The 18,449-nt window shown below is 42.3% G+C and overlaps 1 protein-coding gene across 1 annotated transcript in view; it reads left to right on the top strand.

The window, feature by feature from the left end:
• LOC131691621 (fatty acyl-CoA reductase wat-like) overlaps positions 1 to 18,449 on the top strand; it is a 56,414-nt gene that overhangs the window by 26,177 nt on the left and 11,788 nt on the right. The window contains exons 3-4 of the mRNA XM_058978155.1: positions 10,128 to 10,464; positions 10,527 to 10,791. Coding sequence (XP_058834138.1) covers positions 10,128 to 10,464; positions 10,527 to 10,791 — 602 coding nt within the window. The remainder of the gene's footprint in view (positions 1 to 10,127; positions 10,465 to 10,526; positions 10,792 to 18,449) is intronic.

The raw sequence follows: 18,449 nt of genomic DNA, 5'->3' as shown, positions 1-18,449 counted from the left end.
TATGATAATGTACCGATTCACTCTACAGTTAGGCAGAACCTAACAGCTATGCGTTTAGCAAAAACTAACCAACAAGAGAACACCAAAATTTCGGTAAAAGTTTTTTTTTTTTAATTGTCATTCAGAATAGCTTAATGGACACAATAAAATTCACAGATTCCTTGAGAAAAGTCCAATAAGGACCGAAACGTTGGAAGAAGAGAACATACAGGAATTCTTTATTAAACAACAGACTGAAACGCCGATTCCCAACCTAAAGAAATAAAACAAACAGTCGAAAACACAGCAAACTATATGAATTGAGCAATTATGGCAGACGCTGCTCTAACCAAAGGCTTCAGATGGTTAGGGTGATGATAGAAACATGGCAAAAATTGGCATATTACCCTACATGCTCTTTTAAACACGCTTTCAAAGAGGAATCAAGTGTCCCCAAATCAGGGATCGAGTCTCCACTAATATAAGAATTTTCCATTTTTTTGCTGTTTTCCCGAAACGCTCATATCTCATATCCAGTGTAATATTTCCATGCAATTTTTTTATAATTAGCAGTCATCCCTAGAAACTATACAAAACGACAAAAAATACTTAATTTTTTTATCATCTCAAGGAGTTGGATTGAAAAATAAAAAAGGGGATCAAGTCTCCTCAGTCTCCCCTGATAATCTTATGATGTAAATGTTCTTTATTCGTGAATTACGTTCTATCTCATCATGTTTGAAATTACGTTGCCAATGATAACCATATTTGTATGGCCTGCATGAAGCACTCCATTTTATAATTCATGACTCGATCGAATTACCTTCACTAGAGGCATCATGTAAACAATATTTTCTTCCAAAGTATTAAATATTTTATTCTACTTCACATTCTGGAAATCCCCCATAAACTTTCCAACCCATTAAAGTAATTGTTGTTGTGCTGTGAAGCCATTCTGCGCATATAAACACCAACACCGAGTCAACTGATCGAACGAACTGGTTCTTTCCGAGATTTTTTTTTGGCTTACATCAACATGTCCCCTTAAATACTCTTGAAACTCCCGCGTCACTATAATTATCCATATTTACTCCATCATCATCCACTTTTAATCTGCACACGCAATCGAGTGGATTTTCAATTAGCTTATTTGCGAAAGTGAAGTTCAGTTTTGGCTAAGTAGAATATTAGCGAACGAATCTGATATCATCGCGTCAATATTGAAAGCAGGAGCTAGGGAAAGGATCGCTGTAAAGAGATGGGCGTAATGTATCGATCACTCAGCGATTAAGTTGTGAAACAAGCTCATCACTTGTGCATCATAATCCGCGCAGATCAGCGTTGCGTGATAAGCGTTAAATAGAAGGTGTCTGTAAGTCACGGCAGTTAGTAAGAAAAAATCCCCTGATATAAGTTCTATCATATCCCTTGTTTGTTGATTCCCCTACTGTAAACTACAAGAGGCAATAAATGCACATATATTCTTCACTTTTACCGCCACCGTGCTTGACACGCAGTAAAATAAATTAGCTCACTGAAGCATACTAATGCTCATATGGTAGAACGTAGAACTTTAATGTGAATGCAGAGAACTACATCACCTCGATCCATTCCCTAGCTCCCGAACAAGTTCCCAACCGAATCAAATAAAAGAAACATCGATTGGTTCACTTTATTGCTCTTATAACAACACATTTTTTGGGTTTTCCGGTCAGACATAACAATATGGTTAAAGAGTAGTTTTGTTATAAATTATACTCAAAGAAAAGAGTCGTTACAATCGTCTTCGTTTAGATAACGCAGAATGCCAATGGCGGGTATACTCATAATCGGGTAATCGTTATACACTTTGGGTACAAAAATTAAGTTCAGCAAGGAAACTTCAGATACTTGTTCGATGTTGTCCTACCAATTAGGGTAATCAAGAACACCACTTGGACGGCTAAATCAATAAGTGATACGATGACGAAACTGGCTGAAATTGTGTTAGCAAGTTGTGTTCACAACTTTTTTAGACAACAACCCACCCACCTTCTCTGATCCTGGATAGTCGTTGAATGAGGCTCGTGAAATGTTTTTCCAGCAGGAGCCTAGCCATCCTAGTTGATTTCTTGGATTTGTGCACACATACGCGGGTATTGTTAATTTACTTTTCCTTTTAGAGCAGTAACTCGTTAAAACGCTGGATTATTACGTGATAGACAAGGTGCACTTTTATCTCTACAACAGTTGGATTAACTACTATTACATGATCGTAAAGGTTTGCTCAATATAATTGTTTTTATCAGGCAGCGATAGTTGCCGGGTTAACACAATAATTTAGCTTAACCTTGGCAATAACTTTATTGCAAATAGTTTTTTTTCATTTGACAACAACAGGGATCATATGAACAGACAGTCAAGAAAACTTAGGTGCAGGTTTTGTCGTCGTTGGAATCAGCGAAGCGTAACATGATAATTAATTCCAATATTATCCAAACCTTTACATATTAAGGTGCTTAATTCTGTTTCTTGAGTGCATGTTTTGACCTTGTTTTAATCGTAAGTCAAATTATTCAGTAAACAGTCAATGAGCTAACTATACTGTTGCTCTTAACGAATTAATGACAATTTCACAAAAAAATTGAAGAACTGGTGTGCCATTGATTTTCGCGATTAGACTTCTTCGAAGAAGTATCTAAAGATCCTCCACACACACACACCGTTCAGGCTAGAGCCTAGGCATCCTCCACTCCCTGATTAAACATACTTTGATTGGGGACAGCTCACAATATAAGAATGTTCTTCGAAAAATTTCGTAGCAAAAAAATCGAAACAAATCAAAACAAAAAAATATACACAACATATCCCACCAAATGACCGAGGGTCTACAAATATCCTTAAAGGCACACACATTTCCTTTGATTCCTTTAATCAGATTTAAAGTAAAAGTATAGATTCGATTTGTGCAGACATCTTTAGTCACATTTTTTTTGGGATTTTACAAAAATAACATTATAGATTTTTCCGTTGACGGTCCCTGTGATGAACAACAGAATATTTGCCACATCTGCCGATCGCTTGCAAAATAAGAATTTTGCATCAAATTTTCGCATATCCAGCTACAACTTCCTTGTGTCAGTTCTAACACTGTGCTCTGGTTGCCGCTCGTTTTCGGTACTTTTTGAACTTTATGTAGATGTTGTACAAACCTTTTCTTTGTTTTTTTGCTCAAAATGAATTGAAACTTAAATGGAAACGTTTGAGTGACGTTCGAATTGGTTCAAAACAGGTGTTGTATTTATCACTCATGTGAGTAAATGAGTCCGAATAATTAACCTAGGGTTACCAACCGTCCTTATTTTAAAGGACATGTCCTTATTTTCGAGGTTTTTGGAAAGCGTCCTTATTTTACTTCAAATGTCCTTATTTTTAGTCTCAAACCGTGGCATATGGGTGGTTCAACATGATGTTTTTTAACAGGGCATGTCATGTTATTGTAGTTTAGTATTGTTTGCCACTATATTTCATACTGTGTTGCGTTTCGGCTTCGCCTCATCAGAAACCAACACTAACTTATTGTCGGAATAGATTAGCGCCGGCTTGACGCAAATCCCTTAAAACTAAAACACACTTTGTGTTTCAATCGAACGACTGATCAAACGTGATGTCCCGTTCGAGCAGAAGTTCTGTTTATGCCGATGAGACACAGTGAAACCGAAACTTGTCTTGGCTTAGCAGGTCTATTATCTATTCCGACAATAAGTTAGTGTTGGTTTCTGATGAGGCGAAGCCGAATCGCAACACAGTATGAAATAAGGATTTGTGCCCTCCTGTACAAAGACTGGTTTTTACCAACAAATTTTCACCCTAGCGAGAAATTTTGGTTTTTACCAAATTTTTCTCCTTAGGGTGAAATATAGCATAGTACTATTATCCGAAAATCAGCGATCTGTGAGAAATGTGTTTCGTGCACTCCGACCATAATATGGTCGACATAATCGGCCAACTGTCTCCACTATTCGCCATACAGTCAAAGAATAAAAGTTGCAGTTCTCGTTATTGGATGATTAGCGAACAAATCGACCACATCCAGCACGCATTGAAGAAAACATAGCGGTGAAGACATTCCCAAGCATTGGAAACCAACATTACTCGACTAATTAGCCAGATACCACATGAAATACTCGAATCCGTCATCAAAAATTGGACCAGTCAAATGGACATGGTCAATATTTAAAAAATTGTTTTCATACAAAAAATGGAAAAAAATGTTCTTTCGATTGACAAATAAACATTTCGCGATTTCATTCATTTTCAAATTTTTGCAAGATCAAAAAAACGTCATGATGAATCACCCTGTATTAAATTATTCAGATCAACTTTATTCCAAGAGAATCAATTTCAATTGTCAATTTCAAATACTTTCAGCGATTGTTTTTGTTAATGCATACTCTTTGCGACTCATTCCAACCAAAAGTTTTCTTTTACTCAGAAGTAACCAAAATTTGTTGGATAGCTCAATATGAGATTTGGCCAAAGTGGTTTACTTTGTTCAATATTGGCACTACACCATTCAATTTTGTCTCGATCAAGATTCAACGTCCCAGTTCAACTGCTGGAAAATAAGCCAGAATCCAGACTTTTTCAGAATTCTGGCTCAAGTGACAACTGATTCAGGCACCAATTCCGGATAGATTTGACAGGGATGTCCTTAATTTGCTCTCAGTCCATTTGGTAACCCTAATTAACCCCTTGGACAATAAAAGCTCACATTTTCACATGAAATGTTAGCAGCACTCACACAATTTCTCCGGATAAATAAAACGCACTATTTCTCCGGATAAATAAATACCCCAGAGAATGAGCCGAAAAATTAGCAACGTATCCATTTTGTGCTTACTGCCTTGCTGGCTCTCACTTAAAAGCATGACGAAACAAGTTTATCGTTGTCGGTTTTCCTTAAAATGGAGCGTATATTTTGACTATTTGGCTACTTTACGTGAAACTAAAAAATGGAAAAGTTGGACATCGGATAAGCTGCTTCTCGTGTGAGTGAGTGAGAATAACAATGCCTGGTTCAATACCATTCTTGGCATCCAATGCCTCGTTTCCTGCCGCTACCAATACTCCGCTTGGTTGTCTAATGCTCTTTAAACGTGTTGTTCACGTGGGATACGGTACAATGTGCGATTCCGAACTGCTACCGATCCATTGTTGCAACTGAGTGCAATTATTTTTGGAACTGGCTTGACAAGTAAATGACGGAAATCGACTAGTGACGTCATTTTAAAGGCCGAAATCAGCATCTGGTTCTGCAAAATTTTCTATTCTATAATTATCCCATCCCGAAAATTCCCATATTGTTCAGGTTTTTAGAGAATGTATCTAAAACGGAAGTCGGCATCCTGGATTTCAAAATGGCTCAAGACATCCTTTTTCGTCATGCATTCTTCAAGCCCATTTCGAAAATACCCAATTTTTATTAGTAACAGTTGGCTAAGAATAATGAGAAAAGATATGTCCCCAAGCAGGAATCGAACCTACGATCTCCCAGTCTCTAGTTGGGTACTTTAACCACTCCGCCATCGAAGATTCCTGAACAGTATCGTGATCACCGTCACATCCGATGAGCACTCTACCAATGGACACATCTACCCCCAATGCTTCTTAAGAGTTAGATCTGCCTGCGGAGGGCCGGTGACAACCGAGCAATCAGAATGCTGAAAGTCGCCTATAATGTGCTTTCCCAAATTCTTTGTAATAGTGTCACCGTTGGCAAGGGAATTAGTAGGGGAAAATCAAGCAGGCTTTATCCACCATTCATATATTACTTAATCGTATTCGGCGTGTTCGGCTGATTATGCTAATCTTTGTTGATATATTAAGGATGGTGCTTTCAACTTAGAACGTAACGTTACTTGTTTTACTGAAATTTAAAAAAAACTACTGTGTTACTTACCAAGGGAAAGTGGGGTAATTTGTGACAATTTGTGACATGTGGAGAGGGGGAGTCAATTTCGGGTAATTTTTGCGTTAGGAAATTATGAATAACTGTTAGATTTATACCCAAAGGGGGGCGCTCAAGCTATGAAGAAGCCAAGAGTTTTAGGCCTATCAGCTTAAGTTTTTTTCTTCTGAAAGCTTTGGAGCGAATAATCGATCATCACATCAGGAACGTTAGTTTAGTTGAATATCCACTGCACAAAATGCAACATGCATATCAGTGTGGGAAATCTACGATCACTCTGCTTCACGATGTTGTTCACAACATTGAGAAAGCCTTCTTGCTCAAGCAATCTAGCTTGGGTGTATTCCTCGATTTTGAGGTTGCTTTTGACAATGTTTGACAATATTCTGCAAGCGACGCGCAGTCATGGGATACCTGCATGTATTTCAGGTTGGATAAACGCAATGCTTAGTAACCGCATACTTTGTTCGTCACTGCGACAGGCTGAAATACGGAAGTTGAGTATTTGCGGTTGTCTTCAGGACGGCGTTCTATCACCTTTGTTATGGAACTTGGTAGCCGACGGTTTGTTGAAGAAACTCAATGAGCTTGGATTTCCAACCTACGGGTTTGCTGACGATTACCAAATACTAATTACAGGATTTTGCATAGGAACAATCTTTGACTTAATGCAACAGGCATTGAGAACTGTGAGTGGTTTACATGACAATTGTACGTCCTATGCTGTCATACGGATTCCTTGTGTGGTTGCAGAGGGGAGAGGTGATGACAGTCCAGTCAAAGCTAAACCATCTGCAAAGAATGGCGCTCATGGTGTTGACTGGTGCTTTCACCACAACTCCGACTGCTACTCTTGAGGCACTTCTAAAGATCAAACCATTACACATACACCTCAAACAAGAAGCACTATCATGTGCATACAAACTACAGGTTACTGGGCTTTGGAACAGTCACCATGTTGATCTTGCACGATTGTGGTCACAAATGGTTACATGGGGTGAAGATATTTTTGCTCCCAGCGATATTACACTCACATGTAGTTTTCCTTACAGGACATTCCATGTGAAGTTTCCCTCTCAAAAGGAGTGGTTGTCTGGCTATATGGAAAGACAACAACAAACGCAAGTGGTCTGTTACTCTGACGGTTCTCTGATGGAGGGACGTGCTGGTGTCTACTGTCGTTAAATGAGATTGGAACAATCTCACTCACTAGGTTGATACTGTACTGTATTCCAAGCAGAAATCTTTGCGATTATGTGCGGGGTATAATCGGCCCTTCAACTGAGTTTGTCCGGCTGAGCTATAAACTTCTGCTCCGATAGTCAGGCTGCAATCAAGGCCCTTAGCTCAGACAAATCACGGTCCAAGCTAGTGATCGTGTGCCGAACCCAAATCGAAGAACTACGCATTGTCAACATTATCTACCTTGTCTGGGTACCCGGACATTCCGGTATTACTGGAAATGAATGGGCTGACGAATTGGCCAGGGCTGGTTTAGCGATTGACTTTGCTGGTCCTGGGCTTCGTCCAAGCACTGCAATTATTGGAGAAATTTACAAACGTGTCGCCAAACAAAGGCATTTCTAGAACAACCGTGATTTCGAAAAAGCTCCTACCTTTTTCGAAGCTTCACTGCGGCATGCTGACCATGTTGACCAGGGCTTTAATCGGCCACTGCAAAGTCAATTATTACATGGCAACTATTCAGCGCGCTGAGTCTTTTTCATGTGATCTTTGTGAATCCAACTACACAACCTCTTATCATCTGATATGCAACTGTACAGCAGTAGCGCGATTGCGATATCGAGTTTTCGACCGTCCTTATATAGACGAAACCATGTTTGGACGACTGAAACTCAGAGACATACTAAAGTTTCTTATCCAATGTGGCAAAGAGCTTTAGGCTTACCTGTGGTTTATTTTTGTGCTATTAAGCAGAATCCAAAAATCGGAACATCATCATCACTTTTGGTCACGCTTGTGATTGTCATAGATCAAACACGGACAAAAACCGGGATTACTGAGATGCGGGTTCATGTAACCACACCGCACCGCATTCACCACTTATGTATTACTAGAAAGTAGCGTAGTCGCGTACACATTATTGGCAATAGACAAAACTGTCGTGATTTGGTCGTTTCTTTCAATCGGATGCCGATAGCTGCTAAACAGCTTATTGTTAATCAATCACTGAAGTGTCTTTCAATTTTTGTGCTTAGATTATGTACACACCGGAACATAATTTTTTATCTATCAACATCATGTTCGCCACTCTCCCATTTATTACCAATTGAGGTCTATGAAAGTGCACACACGACACGATAAAACAACAGGGAGACGATATCAATAATCGATTCCGGAAAGCGATTAAAATGTTGGGACTGGTTGCATGTTTAAGTTAGTATGTAACAGCCAACACACACGTCTTTAAATTCCTCTATGGCATTTCAAGGCAACAATACGCTTCAATTATTGAACTTGTAATAAGAGGAACAAAAATCAATCAATTTCTGGGCAAATTTTGTTTTCTGAGACAGATTTTCGTTATGTCACTTTTCTACTTATTTGATGTTTTCTACACCATGTCAATAACTTGCATTTTCCAGCGATATCAGGAATTGTTATGATCGGTTGGCTTTTGAATTATTTAACATCCGTTCAGTTTTAAATTACTATCTCGAGTAATTATGATTAATTCCTTTAAGCATTCAATTTTTAAGCCTGAAGTCCTAAAACAAAATTGAAAGAAATATTCCTACCGTACTTGTATTATATAAAATTAAATCGAATTTAGTAATAATTCATTAATTTATGGATAACTACAATTTAGATAGCAAGTTCTATTCACTTTATATAATTTGTATGGTGTCTACCGAAGATTTAATCACATAAATACAATATAGGTGCAATTGATTCGACAGAGTATACAATAGAGAGTGAGGGTTAAATCTCTCGAGTTTATCTAATCTAGCCAGATCATCCCGATCACGTGATGCTTATATCTTCGTACTGTTGAATACTCTTTTGACTTTCAGCAGTTCGGTCAATGCTCCTTCCTTCCCAGCAACTTTCCCGATTTAACCCACTAAATGTTCATGTGCAGCGTGGCAAGATCCACAGCTTCTCCATCATCCTCAATACGCACTCTTCGATTGTTCTCACTATTCGCGTTTCTTTAAAGTTGTACCTTGCACCTGACAGCCATACTGTTGATCGAATGATCTCGACGTTCCTCATAACCAGTGTCAAATTTTGAGCTACCCACATGTGTTGTCCTTCAAAACAAACTTAACTCAAACAAGTGATGTACACTTTTTCGATTGTATGTCAAACAAAATTATATTTGCCATATCACATTCATCACTCTGGTCCATGACTATATTTGATTATGGATAATTTGATTGTTTCTTGCAGAATTTCTTTTCGTTCCTTCTAAAACAGCTGAGCTGGTGTTCAAATGAGATTACACGAAAATTCCCCTATACATGACGACGCATTCTACCGTCTCTAACTGCTTAGCAATGTCATTTTTGTTATATAAACTCCACAAGTCATTGACATTTTGTGCCATTCTGTCCGACCTTAATTGACCTAAACTTCCGAAACATAGCGGTGTTAGAATTTATTAAACTATCACAAAACTGCACGGAGCCTTTTTTGTATTCGATCGCATTCGCATTGTATCTACTCAATAGAACTATCACACACTCTCGGAAACCGGTATAACCTGTACCGGACCATTACCATATTCATTCAATCGTGTCCACGAGCTGCTACTAAATAAGCTACGTGTTTTTGTCAAACCTCAGTCTAATTATTTATTTGTACCGATCGACCGTCTTCATCGTACTTCTACTTCAGCACTTACGTCAAAAAGGTGAACAATTTTTTATTGCGTTCGCCTAGACTCCCGGTAGGCACCCATATACCGGGTATGTTCTGTTGAAGCGTTACTTCTATCGATGGTGGTTCTAATTTGAATTTCCAATAAATTAGCATGACATGACACATGGTGCAAACGACAAACAATGCACTAGTCATGATCGGGTTCCAGTGAAAACAAATAAATATTCCCATAAACCGTTTGCTTCTCTTCGCTGATTGATACGCTGTCTGTCGTCGTTTATTTATCTTGTGCTTGACGGAAATTTGTCCAATGGATTAATTGTATATTGTATGTTTCCACTATTGCTTCCAGAATCAATGTCAGACAAATCATCCTGCTTTCGAGGCCAAAGAAGGGTAAAACTGTTCAACAGCGATGCGACGAACTGTTCGGCAGCGTAGTGTTCATGAACCTGAAGAAAGACTATCCCGCATTTATGGATCGGGTCAAAATCTTGGATGCCGATTTGCAGAATCCTGTTGTTGGGTTGTCCGAGGAATCAATCGATTATATCATCAAAAACACACAGATCGTATTTCACGCAGCATCGGACGTCCGGTTCGATCAGGCACTGAAGAAGGCTATCGAAGTCAACGTTCGAGGCACCCGGGATCTGCTGAGGATCTGCGAAAAAATAATCAATTTGGAGGTGAGAAGTTTGATACTTTGTGAGACTGTGTAAATGTTAGTGCTAATTCCGTATTCCGATAGCTTTTCATATACATCTCCACTGCGTACTCCAACTGCCCGAATGAGAATATCAAGGAAGAGTTCTATCCCCCACCGACCGATCCGGAGCGAATGATACAACTGGTGGAAGCAATGGATGAGCATTTTGAGGAGCACATGAACCGGACAGTGAACGAATTCATCCAACCCTGGCCCAATACCTACGTGTATACCAAGGCATTGACGGAGGACATTGTACGACAGTTTGGTGAACTCCTGCCCATCGCCGTCGTGCGGCCATCCATCAGTGAGTATATTTTGCAACGCGAATCTTTTTCTCTCATTGGGAGAAGTACCCACTTGATAAAACCGATGTTTTCTGTAGGAATTGAAATAACAATCATGTCTGCCAAATTTGTGCGTCTTGAAACGAACAATTTGCTGTGTACAAATGTGTATGAAAAAGTCGTATCGACATTGTTGCATAATGTGGGCCTTGTTTTTAGTACCAGGTCGACGTAGGCAATTGAAATTACCCTAACTGATTCTGGTCGTCCACTTTTCTTTTCACTCCTTTGGCAATAATTTAAAGTTCACCATAACATCCATTACAATGACCTTGGCGTTAAACGAAAAAAGGCAACCGGAAATACTTGAACTTGAATTTGCAATCGTTTATTTACTGGCTACGCCTCTCAACCAACTGAACCACAGTAATAAACAGTTAAGGGGTATAGGAAAATTATGGTTAAAAGCACCATCGCTTAACTTTTCTGGGTTCCACAAAACCAAAAAATGTTGTTGTTATTGTTGTTTATTTGTGGCTTTAACCTCTGTGGGTCATTCGCCATGCCAAAAAATTATATTAACAATTTCTATTATTGGAAAAGCCCCAATGTTATTTTGATTAAAAATTATTGGTTGCTAAAACTAGGAAAATAAGGGCTTCTTCCCGGTGCTGCGGGTAAAACTGACACCTCATAGTGGAAAGATCTATATCCTCTTTATTTTTTTTCATCTCCATATTTTTGTCATTCTCATAAAAAGATTATGCAATCACTCTGAATAACGATAACCTAACCCCGGCCCGGAGGCCCCAGTGTCATATACCATTCAACTCAGTTCGTCGTATTCGGCATATGTCTGTGTGTGCGTATGCGTGTGTGCGTATGCGTGTGTGCGTGTGTGTATGCATGTATTTTTTTACAATGGAGAATGCCATTTACGCACTAACCCAGTACACGTGCATTAGTAGATGCCAAGCTACCACACGGGGTACACTGGAGTGTCGGGCTCTCATGGTGGACATTATGACTAGGTAATACCGACTAAACTCCCTTGGTCACCGCCATTGTTCCCCCCAGGGAACCTCTCGGTATTACTTCTGGAGGGGATGGCTGTACTTGATGTACTCACTCACTCGTTCATACATCCTGTATGAGGCTGACTTGAATGCTCACCCTATCACCTGATTCACTCTCGATCATACCACTCTATTACACCCCTATCGCAACCCCTGGCATCCCATGTGGGACATTTTTCTTACGCCCCACTTCTGACATACCGTGTGAGGCTGACTTGGATGCTCACCCTTTATTCCTCGGCCACGCCACGAAGCGAAGTCCCAATATACTACGCTACGACCCTCCCATCTTGGCATGAAGCAGTCCACGTATACGCCTATACACTCGCTCTTCTGCCTTGCTGCGGGGGGGTCGGGGGGGGGGGGGGGTGCTGGGTTTACCCCTTACGAGGTTGCCAGTCGCTGAGCCAAACCTGCCTCAGCATGAACAGACAATTCACTCACTTTTTTTTGCGCTCGGCCCTTTCCGCTCCAACTAACCAATCACTAGTTAGTCGTGCCCGTCGTCTGTTGCTCGGTGCGCCAGAATCCCTGTAGCCTGCAGACAATCTGGGTGGTTGCAGTCGAGACTGCGTTCCACTTCTCCACCGATTGACACATCCGCTGAATAAGGGTATCAGGGGTTGTGTTCCAGCCACAGACGTCAAGCATTGCTCTTCTTTCGACGTCGAAGCGAGGACATACGAACAGTATGTGCTCTGCAGTTTCGTCGACACTTGGGCAGTCAGGGCAGACGGGGACCTCCGCGTGCCCGAACCTGTGGAGGTAATGTCGGAAGCAGACATGGCCTGACAGGAATTGTGTCAGATGGAAGTGAACTTCCCCATGGGTCTACCCACCCAGCTCGATATGTTAGGTACAGGCAAGTGGGTCCACCTACCTTTCGAGGAGTTATCCCACTCACGCTGCCATCTGACGACCGAAGCCACCCTGGTGCGCTCGCAGACTCCTCTATTGCCCTCATAGCTCAAAGCACTCCTCATCTTCCCGGATGACCACCCCACTGGCATCATGCTCGCTATCAGGATGCATCGTGTGATACCGTGCGGTAAGCAGATATCACTCTGAGGTACATCAAGCGGTAGGTGCTCTCCAGTTTCTGCAAGTAACTGGTTACCCTCAGTGCTGTTGACCATGACAGGCTGCCGTATCTGAGGATAGATACGGCAACGCCTGCCAGTAGCCCACGTATACTGGCGCACACCTTTGAGCTGTTGGACATCATCCTCGATAATGCCGCAACAGCAGTCGAAGCTCTCTTGCACGTATAGTCGACGTGACTGCCGAAGGTCAGCTTGTCGTCTATGATGACTCCGAGAGACTTCAGACTCCGCTGTGAAGTGATCACGACTTCTCCCACATGGATAACTGCATGTTGTGCCGACTTGCGATTGTTGACGATAACTACCTCCGTCTTATGCTGAGCAAGCTTCAGGCCTCTCACGCTCATCCATTCCTCCACCGTGTTCTGCGGTTAGTTCTACCTCAGGGATTGACTTCCCATAGACCCCCAAGGTTACGTCGTCGGCAAAGCTTACGATTTGACCACAGGAGGGAGCTTCAGTCTCAAAACCCCGTCATACATGAGGTTCCATAATGCGGGGCCTAGGATCGAGCCCTGCGGGACTCCGGCGGTAGTAGGAACCCTTTTCTGACCCGCATCGGTCTCGTATAGCAGTACGCGGTTCTGGAAGTAACTTTGCAGGATCCGGTACAGACCCACCGGTAGACTAAGCCGGTGTAACGAGAGCGCGATGGCATCCCAGCTTGTGCTGTTGAATGCGTTCTTCACGTCAAGTGTCACTCACGCACAGTATCGAATGCCTCGCCTTTTCCGTTGGATCGCTGTCTCGGTAGTCTTTATCACTGAGTTGATAGCGTCGACTGTGGACTTACCTTTGCGAAAACCAAACTGATTGCTTGACAGGCCGTCCGTACCTTCTGAGTACGGGGTTAGCCTGTTGATGATGATCCTCTCAAGCAATTTACCAGACGTGTCGATCAGACAGATTGGTCTGTACGCCGATGGGTCGCCTGGCGGCTTCCCGGGCTTCGGCAACAGCACCAATTTCTGCCTTTTCCATCTATCGGGAAAACAAAGCGGCACTCGTCAAGGCATCTCTGCATAGCTAGCCTGAACATGTTCGGGTTCGCTATGACCGCTGCCTTAAGAGCGCTGTTTGGAACTCCATCCGGTTCTGTTCATTGCTAGGGAATTAGCCACTGCGAGTAGTTCTTCATTCGTCACCGGAGCCACCATTTCGGCCGCGCCCACTGTCTTGTGGTGCAGGTGGCCAGGGGCTTGTGACTCGAGAAGGGAAGAGTACTTCGATAATCCTCGCCAACCGGTCCGGATACCGTTCTGGGGGTGGAGAGTCCCCTTTGGTCTTAGCCATCACGATTCTGTAGGCGTCACCCCACGGATTCGCGTTGGCACCCTCACACACTCTCTGTTTGCCTCCAGTCCCAGGGCCGCGGTGAATGCTTCGATGTCGAAGTGATTGGACTTCCACCCGCGTACCTGACAGGGATCACCCGCCCTCGGATGCTGCACACCATAGTTGATCTTAAAGCGAATTACTAAGTGATCGCTATGGGTGTAGCCCTCGTCTACCCTCCATTCCATGCCTGGAACCACACTTGGGCTGGCAAACGCTACATCAATCCATGCCTGCACCCCGTTTCTATGGAATGTGCTAGCGGAGCCATTATTAGCTAACAGCGTCGAGTTTCGCAAGCGCCTCCAGTAGCGCTTGGTCCCTGCTATTTGTACAGCGGCTGCCCCATTCTACTGCCCAAGTCTCCCGCTATGACTACCGGTTTCCGGCCCACTAGGTCGGACGAGAGCCTGTCGATCATCTGGTTGAACTGTTCTATGGGCCACCTTGGTGGAGTGTAGTAGCTACAATAGAACACATCATTGATCTTGGCAATCGCAATATCCTCGTTGGAGGAGTGTATTACCTCTTGAAGCGTGAACCGTCCCGTTGTACAGATTGCCGCCATCCCAGACCCGTCCGACACCCAATTACCGTTGTCGGCAGGGATGTTGTACGGGTCGGATAGGAGCGTGACATCTGCCCTCGACTCCGAGACCGACTGCCACTGTTGGGCAGCTGCACAATAGTTAAGATTTAGCTGTGTGACGGTCACGGCTTCCTCTTATTGGCCTCACCGAAGGGACACGAAGGACCACCCATAGCATGGTTACGGGCTTGCTTCTTAGCGGTGCAGATAAGGCATTTATGCGCCTTAGTGCAGCTCCGCTCTTTATGACCCTCCCCGCCGCAGCGACGACACAATTTGCTCCTGTCTATTCCCTTGCATTCGTACGACTTGTGGCCGGACTCAAGGCACCGATAGCACCTATCCACTGAAGGCGGCTGGGGTATGCTAACTGGACATACTGACCAGCCGATCTTCAGTTTTCCTTTCTCGGTATCCTTTTTAGCCTCCGCATTCAGTAGACTGAGGTAGGCTACTTGCGGGCCAGAGAGTCCCGCTCTCAAGCGCACAGAGGCCCGTTCGATTACTGTGCCACATTGTTCTGTGACGGCAGCGACGACATCGTCTGCGGTCGTGAACTCGTCCAGTTGCTTGCACTGGAGAGTCACTTCCGCCCCTAATGATCTTAGCCAGGACCTCTTGGGCCAATAACTTGTAAGCCGCACTAGATTGTGCGTCTCGCTTCAGTACCAAGTGTATTTCGCCGGTCTTGGTGCGTCTCACGCTGCGCACGTCCTGTCCGAGGGCCGAGAGGCTTTCGGCCGCCCGCATTGACTTAAGGACGCCAGCAAATTTGTCCTCGTCTGTCTTTACCCACAGCCTCGCCTCTGTCCTTGGCCTTCTTTGCGGGTTGAGGTGCGTTCGGCGTCGGCTTTCTTCTACTGACCAACTTCCAGGGGTTTTCGTCCCCTGTCCCGGTTGTGCCGGATTGCTGGTACCTTTTTTCTGCTTATGCTTCTTGTTCTTGTCTTGCGACTCGAACAGCATTGCGGAGCACCAGCAGGTTCTGCTTCAGATCCTTGCTGATGTTTTGTTTCGCATTTGAGAACTCGATGATGTCATCGAGTTGCTCCACAACTTTATGCATCGCGGGTAGTGGCCCATCCAGTGTGTTGGTAGGGCTATTTCCTACCACCGCTGTGGAGTCACTGGTGCTGTCGGATGCAGCCCCCGTCGCTCCACTACACCCCCCCCCCCCCTCCCACTGGAGGGAGACCTCGCCAAACCACCTCTGGCAAAGGGGTTCGGCACCTCCGTTTTTGCCTTTCTCAATAGAAACGTATTGCAATTGCTCTGAAAATACATATACCATTTGATTCAGTTCGTCGAGTTCGGCAAATGTCTGTTCGTGTGTATGTATGTATGTATGTATGTGTGTGTATGTGCGTCTGTGTGTGTATGTGACCAAAAATGTCACTCATTTTTCTTAGAGATGGCTGAACCGATTTTGACAAACTTAGTCTCAAATGAAAGGTGCAACGTTCCCATAGGCTGCTATTGAATTTCTAATGGATCCGACCTCCGGTTCCGGAATTACAGGGTGATGAGTACGAACACGCAGAAAATGTCGATTTTAATAAATTCTGCAATGAATGTATAAAGGTGAAAATTTTTCCAAAATATGACCACAACTGCTTCGATTTGTAGTCTCAAATAACAATCGAAGTTTTATAGCACGCTACAAGTGCAATCTAAGTTTTATGAGAGGCTACAAAACCACCATATAACCTCAATTGTTACTAGGGGTATTAGGTCACTAACAGCCATTCAAAGTCTCTTTGGCCAAATTGGCCACCATCATCGGTTCCGGAAGCCCCGGCGGAAGTATCCAAATTCAGAATAACAGTCACATCGGTTTCTCGGAGATGGCTAGACCGATTCAACCAAACTTAGTCTCAAATGAAAGGTATTGCGCCCCCGTAAAAAACTATTAAATTTCATCCCGATCCGACGTCCTGTTCTGGAGTTACGGGGTGTGGCGTGCGATCACATAGCAAATTGCGATTCAAACCGATGCTCCGATGAAAGCAAAAAATATCGCTAAAATGTCTCTCAAATAACTTTAATTTGCTGTTCTAGGTCACCGACGGTCAACCAAACTTTCGTTGACTACATTGACCACCATAGACGATTCCGGAAGTGCCTGGGAAAAGCGGACATCTTTCAAAATTGACGAACTCACATCAGTTTCCCAGAAATGGTTGGGCTGATTTTCACAAACTTACTCCCAAATGATAGCTATATTATCCCCATAGATGTCTATAAAATTTCGCACGGATTGCTTATATGGTTCCGGAAATATAGACTGAACCGTCCGGTCACATATGAAATTCCCATATAAGCCGGAACTCAAAATTTTTTTCAAAGGAGAGACCCCATGAAATTTCAGAAATCGAATTCGTGTTTTTGATGCCAAACATCTTTAAAATGCATGAAACGTCGAGATTTTATGTTATCTCGAAAAAAGTTTTTTTTATAAGAATCGACTTTTTGGGACTTTGCCGATTTCGCACCTTTTTTCAGTTCAATATTACCGTGGCTGTTTTTTCTTTTACAAAATTTTAGAACTCGAATAATGATTTCTTTTCTTGTATATAGTTGTCATGTCATGTATAATAATAAAATGTAATATATGCATTAGGGTGGGACAAAAATTAGATTCCTGCTCCGAGCAACTTTTTATGTACCATTTGGGTCCTAGAACAACTGTGCAAATTCTTAGCTCGATCGGTGAAACTATATTTTTGCGCCCACTGTTTAAAGTTTACATGGGATTTTTCATGGGAAAATTAACTTTTACAAAATAATTCCTCCAGGAGTCGCCCATTACTTCCTAAAAATAAATCGTTATGTGGCTTTTATAGGAAATTTAACAAGGAAACAAAGTCTCGAAAACCACGAAGCGATTTGACGCTTGAGAAAAAAGTTATTAAGCAGAAACCGATTGATGCTCTGACGATTGATAAAATATTCATTTTTTCTAGCAACACTGCTGTTGGTTGTCCAATTATACGCAATTTTGTTTTAATCCTCTCTTAATGTGTCTAAATCGTTTATCTATACTATTTGGCCACTTCGAAATGTTTTGAGGGATAAATTGAGGCTTCTATTGTACATAATTAGAGAAAGTTAAAAATGTTGTATATAATTAGACCGTCAGAAGCAGTGATGCTATGAAAAGTTAAATTTTCATCAATCTTCAGGGCATCAATCGGTTTTTGCTTAATAAATTTTTCCACAAGCATCAGATCGTTTTGCAGTCTTCTAGTCTTTATTTCCTTGACAAATTTCCTATAAAAATCAGACATCCATTTATTTTTAGGAGATAACGGGCGACTTTTTGAAGAATTAATTTGCAAAAGACAATTTTCCCATACGAAATCCCATGTAAACTTTAAACCGCGGGCGCAAAAATATAGTTTCACCGATCGAGCTAAAAATTTGCAGAGTTGTTCTGGGAGCTAAATGGGACCCAAAAAGTTACTCGGAGCCAAATTTTATTTTTTTCATATAACCATGTCCCACTCTAATATGCATTTGAAAACTTTTAATGAATATAAACAACGCAAACATTCTCGTGTTCATGATTTAGAAAG

The sequence above is a fragment of the Topomyia yanbarensis genome, chromosome 3 (assembly GCF_030247195.1).
Source record: "Topomyia yanbarensis strain Yona2022 chromosome 3, ASM3024719v1, whole genome shotgun sequence".
NCBI lineage: Eukaryota > Metazoa > Arthropoda > Insecta > Diptera > Culicidae > Topomyia > Topomyia yanbarensis.
Note: the sequence above shows the minus strand (reverse complement) of the source record. Positions and strands in the feature narration are given on the sequence as shown.